At 50.1% G+C, this 7,500-nt stretch overlaps 2 protein-coding genes across 2 annotated transcripts in view; both read right to left on the bottom strand.

Moving 5' to 3' along the window:
* cap2 (cyclase associated actin cytoskeleton regulatory protein 2) overlaps nt 1-3,497 on the bottom strand; it is a 14,226-nt gene extending 10,729 nt beyond the window's left edge. Inside the window, exons 1-3 of the mRNA XM_076017311.1 lie at nt 3,449-3,497; nt 1,050-1,181; nt 864-964 (exon numbers count right to left, since the gene is read on the bottom strand). Of these exons, the coding sequence (XP_075873426.1) occupies nt 864-964; nt 1,050-1,170 (222 nt within the window). The 5' untranslated portion in view covers nt 1,171-1,181; nt 3,449-3,497. The remainder of the gene's footprint in view (nt 1-863; nt 965-1,049; nt 1,182-3,448) is intronic.
* A 3,764-nt stretch (nt 3,498-7,261) lies between these two features.
* The window catches only part of rbm24a (RNA binding motif protein 24a), a 9,554-nt gene continuing 9,315 nt past the window's right edge, over nt 7,262-7,500 (bottom strand). Inside the window, exon 4 of the mRNA XM_076017352.1 lies at nt 7,262-7,500. This exon is cut by the window's right edge and continues 913 nt beyond it. The gene's annotated coding sequence lies outside the window, so the exon portion shown is untranslated.

Raw genomic sequence — 7,500 nt, 5'->3', positions numbered from 1 at the left:
TAGCTTTGGTGAGGCTCGTCACAGATGCACTCTGAGGTTCAGATGGTGAGCTGGCTGCCCTCGCTGCTGAAGCAAGTAGACACGCAACAAGATTAAAACAAAATAAATAAATAAATAAATAAAATAAAATCCCAGTGAAAGAAAGAAATGATGGGAAAGTATTTCACTGGCAGTCACTGCCAAACAGTGACACTCTGCTGGGATGAAGGCTCTCCTGTGTGCTCCTGGCGTTACGATGCCTCCTCCGTCTACCAAGACTGCTGCCATCATGGACAGAAAGTCAAGACGCCTGAGGACCATCTGTATTTTCCATAGCCTGTCTAAAATATTGCCATATATACTGTAGTCTATGCCTATCTATATATAAGATTTTCAGAGAGGAGAGTTTCCCTCAGAAGCCAGAAACACTCTGACAGACAGAAGCTGCGCCTGGTTCTGGTTCTGGTTCTGGTTCTGTCCGGAGGTGTTTGCGTCTGTCAAACTGCGTGCGGACACGAGCGCAAACTCTTCCTGGATCTGCCGCTGTTTGACAGAGGCATATTTGCATAGAAGGGGGCGTGTCCTTTTTGCGCCTAATGACTCATTTAATTACATTCCAATGAGTCTGGCGCCGCCCTGCCGCTACCTGCGCCTCCACGCATTTCCCGCCCCTTTTTCACATTTGCGTCCCCTCTGTGGATCGGAATCACCGTTTTTTTGCCGCCGTTTACACAGAGTTTCTGCCGCCAAAGCCGGGCAAACGCTTCGTGGGTCTGACCCTGCGTGAGGAACGTTAGCGACATTAGCTCCTTTAGCTCCCTGACCCGCGTGGCGTGAGCAGAGGGGGGTTTTCTCAGCAGCGGCATCTTGTCACGTCCACTCACGTGTTTCTCCACGTCGCCGCCGATGGCCCGGCTGTTGCTCAGGTAGTCGGACAGGGGGCCGCTGAGGATGGCGTCAAAGACCTCCATGCAGGGGGACTCGCCTGCGAGACGAAAGGGGAGAGAAAGCATCAAGGGGACGGCCGGTTCGGGCGAGATGGAAACACTGAAACGTGGACGTGCACTCGCCCTCGTGGAGGCCGTTGACGCAGTCGCCGTTGGCCAAGGGGCCGGGCGCCTGCGCGGCGGCGGCGGCCAGCTTCTCCAGGCGGGTCACCGCTCTCTCCAGCCGCTCCATCCAAGCCTCCATGGCAGCCAAAACCTGGACGTGGGGCGAGAATCGTCTCTGTGACCTCACAGCGTGCAAAGATGCTCAACGGGGGGCGGGGGGGGCACTCTTTAATCTTCAGCTTGAAGAAATTATATTATTAGTAAGCACGTCATAAAAGAGCTGGATTTCATCCATTGGTGTTTTAAGAGTCATTTCAATAAAGAGCCAACGACTGTGTTGTAACTTTGCTTTGGTTCATTTCCAGTAGACATCAAAGCACGTTTTCTACAGATCCCGTGAGGTGGGTCACCAAAACACTCCATTTGTCCCAAACACACCTGTTTGGTTAGCTGTGCAAAGTCAGGGCTGAGCTCATGGCATCACCCCATGACCTCCTGACCTCCTGACATTGTCACGTTCATGCGGACTGTTCAAAGTCACAAAAAAATCAGGCCGAACGCATCGTTGTCCGGAAATGGAGGAGACGCTCGGAAGCCGCCGCCCGCGTGGCGACGCCTCGCCCTGATGTCTGACTCCGCCGCGAGGTGTCGGATAAACAAGGATGTTTCCGACCTGTGTACATCGGTGCGGTGGAATTCCAGCCAGTCTGTGTTCACCCAGAATCCCGCACAGCGAACGCGCGCTTTCTAACCTGAAGCCCGTCTTTCTGGACGACGTTTACAAACAAGTTGCGAAGGCCGTCACTGAGTTACGGGCCCTGGAGGGTAAAAGATGGCCGCCGCAGGAGTCAGCTGCACCAAAATGAAGAGGCGACTCCCGAAGAGCGCAGAGCAGGTCCATCAAGTCACGGATGAGGCAGAGAAGGCCGGCATCTCCGTGTGTGGCAACGGCTTCTTTGACGCAAAATCGTGGACATTTCTAGAGATGGAAAGGAGAAGAACTTGAATGGATCATTTATTCATGAGGCGCTTTGTTTTTCCAGGGGTGAAACATAAAATCCTACTCAAGGAGAAAAGGTTCGGGTCATCGTCGCACGCATGACCTCAAGACACAGGATGAACAGCTGATTCAAGTCTAGAAGGAGGCAACAGACGCACAGCCAGCGCCAAATTCACTCTCAAAGTGTCGACTGACTGCCAACAACATTCCATTAGCCGCCTGTCCAACGAACAAACCCAACGAACCCAACCGAGCAACTGTGGATGGAGCGTTTCCCAGATCCCACAGACTGAAGAGCCTGCGGCACGTCACTGCACCGCGGGGAGCCGCAACGAGTCCAACAATTCAGCCAATCAGAGAGCGAGCCGAGAGCCTTTGGTGCCGTTCTTCTCTCCGGTGGCGTAAATGTTAACGTTTACGTGCTGGGCGTCACCCCCCCAAAAAAAGAAAAAAACCTGGAGCCTGCGAGGCTTGAAGTCCCGCGGGGTTCCAGCTGCCCAGCAACGTCACTGGACGTCAGTCGGATCAACGCATTCCTGCCTGTGTTCCTTCAAACAGGTGCCAGGGGAACCACACAACCCGTCCACTGACAGCTGAGGAAGCCACACGTGTTCCTGCAGTGGAAAGATAGCGCTGACTTCACCCTGAACTGCAGCTGGTCTCCTGCACCCGCCGGCCTGGTATCTGATCTGCAGGGCTATATTGGGCTACCAGGCCCACCGTCTGCTGCCAGCCCGCCGCTGTGACCTGGACTGCATAATGTAGGTCGGGGAGGCCGAATGCAAGCGAAGGCTCCTTTGAGACAGCATCAAGTTCCAAAGTCAAGGTGTTGAGCGTCGGCCGCAAACCGTCGCTGCTTGTAAGCAAAGATGACAAAATCTTTTCATGATGTGCTCCAATCCGTTAGGCTAAAATGGAAAACTGGACCGGCAGCTCAAATGGTGGTTTTCAGGTATGTAAACAAAACAAAACAAAACAAAACAGAACAGAACAGAACATGTAAACTTCATCCAATCGAAGCTCTCTTGCAATACAAACCACTTGAAAAGAAGCAGGGCTCCTGTCACGGCACACCTGTAATCAATAAGGTTGATTGGCTGTGGAAGGGTGACGTCATCGCGCAGGTAACAACACGGAGGGCGCGTCACAAACGGTGACGTCATTCTCACGGCAGCTCCAGAGGACAAAAATAAAGAGTGACGACAACAGTGGGAAAATAATCAATTAGTAAAAAAAAAAAAAAAAAAAAAAAAAAACGGTGACTTTGCAGTGGGAGGCGGCTCCCTTTGTAGCCGCAGGAGAGTTTTCCTCCTGTCGGTGGGACTCGGACATCCCTCCTTTGGGACCATCAACGCCCAGATCCTGTCAATTAACCGCACTAATAATACGCAATAATAGGTTAAAAACAAACCCACTCACCTCTGTGCTGAGCTCGGCGGTAAAAAGAAAGAAAGAAAGAAAGAAAGAAAAAAAAAACACAGTCCCGGTGTTTGGACGCGAGTCCCGGAGCTGCCGAGGAACCGGAGCTGCTCGCGCTGCTGCTACTGCCGCCGCCGCCGCCGGTGCTGCTGCTGCTGCTGCCGCTGCTGCTGCCGCTGCGCGCTCCCGTCCCCGCCCCTCCTCAGGCGGCTCCTGCCGGGGCTCGCGCTCTCTTCCGGGATGCCCTAATTAAGCAACGCGGTGGAACCGAGAGAGAACCAGAGGGCCATGGGACCGGGGCACCAGGGCCGTGACTCAGCGCCGCCGTGCCCGCTCACTACTGCTCCTCTTTGCGGGGCGGACGGGTAATTAAATCCCTCAGTGCGTCCTGCTAAAAATAAATCAGCTGTTGGACGCTGTTGCCTTTGTCTGCTGCGGCCAATTCAGACTGATTTACACTGTGAACATTGGAGGGGGGAGAAGAAATGAAAATGCTTTGTTTCAGACAAGTTGCAGAAGCACGGCTGATGACAGTAAATGCATCGTGACTGAATTTGGAAGTACAAAAAAAATAATTTAAAGGACCCCTCCACATGCAAAGTTGTCATTATAGCCCAGAGACAGGAGAAGTTCATGACTTCTTTTACTTCAGACAGAGTGAGCTAACTCACATAGCTTTAGCTAAGTAATATGTTCCTAAGTAATCCTACTACTGTAATTAAACTACTTTTTTTTTTTTTTTTTTTTTTTTTTAGCAACTAGTAGTTTTTAGAGTCACGTAAACGGGATTACTGTGCAAAACTGGTAATTATATTGTAATTACTTTATTTAAATTATGAATTTTGTGTGATTGCATAAATCATCACCATTCATCTTCCATACCCGCTTTACTCCCCGAGCTCAGGGTCACTGGGGCTCTGCTGGAGCCTCTCCCAGCTGTCTCAGGGTGAAGGCAGGGTGGCACCCTGGACCAGTGGCCAGTTCATCACAGGGCCACATGGTGACACACAACCATTCACACTCACACGCACACCTAGGGACAATTTAGAGTGTTCAGTTGACCTCACATGCTTGTTTTTAGAGTGTGGGAGGAAGCCGGAGAACCCGGAGAGAACCCACGCAGACACGGGGAGAACCCGCCACACAGAAAGGCCCCAGGTCCAGGCCCCCGGAATCGAACCCACAACCTTCTTGCTGTGAGGCGGCAGCGCTGCTAACCACTGCGCCACCGCATCGCCCCGATTGCATAAATCATTCAGGTTAATGAGACGTTGGTTGCGAGAGTTGTTTCCATTCATCCTCACCACAGCTGGAAACATGTTGTGAGATTAAAAAAAAAAAAAAAAAAAAAAAAAAAGCCTCCGGTGTCACCAAAGTTTCTTCCGGACATCATCAAACTTTGTTTGTTTGAAGAAGGTGGCAGCATCGTTCGCTGCTGCCTCCACCCAGGCTCGACTCTTCCCTGCAGCGGAGGATCAGTCTCACCTTCCCTCCTCAGCAGAAGAAGATCCAGGAAAAGTCCTCACGGTCCTCCAGACATGACTTATTGATCAGAGGCAGGGGGATGAATCATTGATAGCGCCCGCGTCCCAACATGTCACTCAGCTCTGAGTGCTATTCATCCAGAGTCTGGGCGCAACTGTAACGTGAGAGCGTCTCTCTGGTGTGGAGGTCAGCACCTGGCAGGTGGCGATGGAGGGAAACGCAACAAGCAACCATCCTCCTCTCAAATAAAGACAAAGCACGCCGTCTAAATATAGAACATTTTATTTCAACTTTGAGTAAAAGGTGATAAAGTTCTGAAGTAAAAGTTGCTTCTTCTTCTTTTTTTTTTTTTTTTAAATGTCAACGAGATCCTTTGCATTTAAGTAGCAACACTTTTACAATGCCTTCACCCAGTGACGATGATAAGCCTCCTTATAAAGTTTTTTTTTTTTTGTCCTTTATTTTTCATGTTTCCCTTGTAAGAAATTGTTCAAGTATAAAAATTCCCAACAGTGTAAAATAGCCCGTGTGATATCAAGCGAAAAAAAAGAAAAAAGAAAAAAGAAGAAGCACAGCTAATGAAACCTCGACGACGACTTTACATTCTAGTGGAGAAAGCAGCGTTCTCGCTTGTTTGGTGTCGTGGAAAGTATGATTTCTTCTTCTTCTTCTTCTCCTCCTCCTCCTCCTCTCCGCCACGCGGAAGAGGCGGCGTACAGTCCGCACGCCGGCGCCTTTTCACGTCCGTCCCTCCGCAGGCACCGAGGCGTGAAGCTAACTTGCGACGTTGCGTTTTAAAGAATCGGAAAGAAAGAAGAAAAAAAAAAAAAAAAAACGAAATAAAAATAAAAATAGGCTAAAAGTACAGTGCACATTACCGTATCTGAAATAACTCCTACATCAACATTTTTTGGTTGAGTATGTTATTATTAATAATAATAATAATAATAATGATAATAATAATAGAAATAATAATAATATTACTAAAACTAATCAATAACTTATATATTTATATGCCTTGAGATGAGTACATAATATTAATACAGTACCGCCACTAAGTCTCTACTCACTGAGCGTCAACGTGGTCGACTCTCAAAAATAAATATCTTAAATAGGTTTCTCTCTTTTTTTTTTTCTTTTTTTTTCTCTCTTTCTCTCCCTCCTCCATTTCACTTAAATAGCAGTTCAACTTTTAAGGCACACAGACCGACAACAACATCAAGGAGTCAAAGCCCCCCCCCCCCCCCATCCCCCAACCCCCATCATCATCATCATCATCATCGTTATCATCATCATCATCTCCTCCACCCCAGCAGCAGGTGTTCCTGACAGACATGAGGCGGGCCAGTTGTCGACTGGCTGGTTTTGGCATGTGTGTGTGTGTGTGTGTGTGTGTGTGTGTGTGTGTGTGTGTGTGTGTGTACCTGACACCAGTCTAGAACAGTACCAGAGGTGGAAGTGCTGACAGCTGCAGGTCTGACCTGGTCGTAGGGGCTCCGCTTTTGGGGGGCTTTTGTTCCTGGCTGCTGCAGGGGGGGCAGTAAGGGGGGGTCGCGGAGGGCTGGTGATCGGGGGGGCGAGGAAGAGGAGGAGGAGGAGGAGGAGGAGGGCGGGGGGTGTGGGGGGTGTCAGAATGTGACAGCTCAACAGACGAGCAACAACAAGTGATGCCTTCTTTCCAGAGTCGTCCGTCCGTCCCTCCGTCCCTCCGTCCGTCCGTCCGTCCGTCGGGCAAGCTGCCCCCCCCCCCCCTCCCAGCCTAGCCCAGCCCCGCCCCGCCCCCCTCCCCCTGCAGCCCCGCCTCCCCATCCCAGAGCCAGAGAGAAACAACTGTGCTGCTTTTGTCTTTCGACTGCTAAGTGTGCAACTCTGCCCGCTGGGAGGCTGCGGGGGGGTAAAAGCCAGCGATTTAGTGTTTCCTCATTGTCTGAAGCCATTTTTTTTTCCACCGCCACCCCTCACCCCCCCCCCCCCCCCCTCCCCCTGCCGGCCCCCTCTCTTTCTCTTTCTCTCCTCTTTTGTCAGTGCATCTGTTTTGTTTTCCGAGTTCCTCTTCAGTCCAAGGCAGAGTTGATGACACTTTCAGTTCTTTCTCTCTCCTTTTTTTTTGTGTCTCCTGGTGATTTGTTTGCTTTGCATAGGTCAAGAGGTCAAGAGGTCCAGACAGGAGGATTAAAAAAAAGAAAAAAAAGAGGATGTGCGAGCAGGGGAGGGCGAGAGGGGGGAGGGGCAGAGACATTCAGCATCAGGAAGGTAAAAAGGTAGTAGTTCAAAATGTGTGTGTGTGTGTGTGTGTATGTGTGTGTGTGTGTGTGTGTGTGAGAGAGACGCGACGAGTTACGGCTCTTCCACTTCCTGGCAGAGGTCACAACATAGAAGCTTTGGAAACGGTTCCATTTCCCTGATTATCAGAAAATATCAACTTGCAAAAAAAAAAAAAAAAAAATGCACTTGACGACAAAACAATCAGAAGAGCCCCCACATGTGTTAACAGTAACAACAATAAATATAAATGTTATTATTAGGGCATCAGAGAACCGAGAAGAACTCTTGCGGAGAACCCAC

The sequence above is a fragment of the Nelusetta ayraudi genome, unplaced genomic scaffold (assembly GCF_046127955.1).
Source record: "Nelusetta ayraudi isolate G7.1 ecotype Tasmania unplaced genomic scaffold, CSIRO-AGI_Nayr_v1 ptg000313l, whole genome shotgun sequence".
In the NCBI taxonomy this organism is placed as follows: domain Eukaryota; kingdom Metazoa; phylum Chordata; class Actinopteri; order Tetraodontiformes; family Monacanthidae; genus Nelusetta; species Nelusetta ayraudi.
This window is presented reverse-complemented; position numbering and strand designations above follow the sequence as displayed.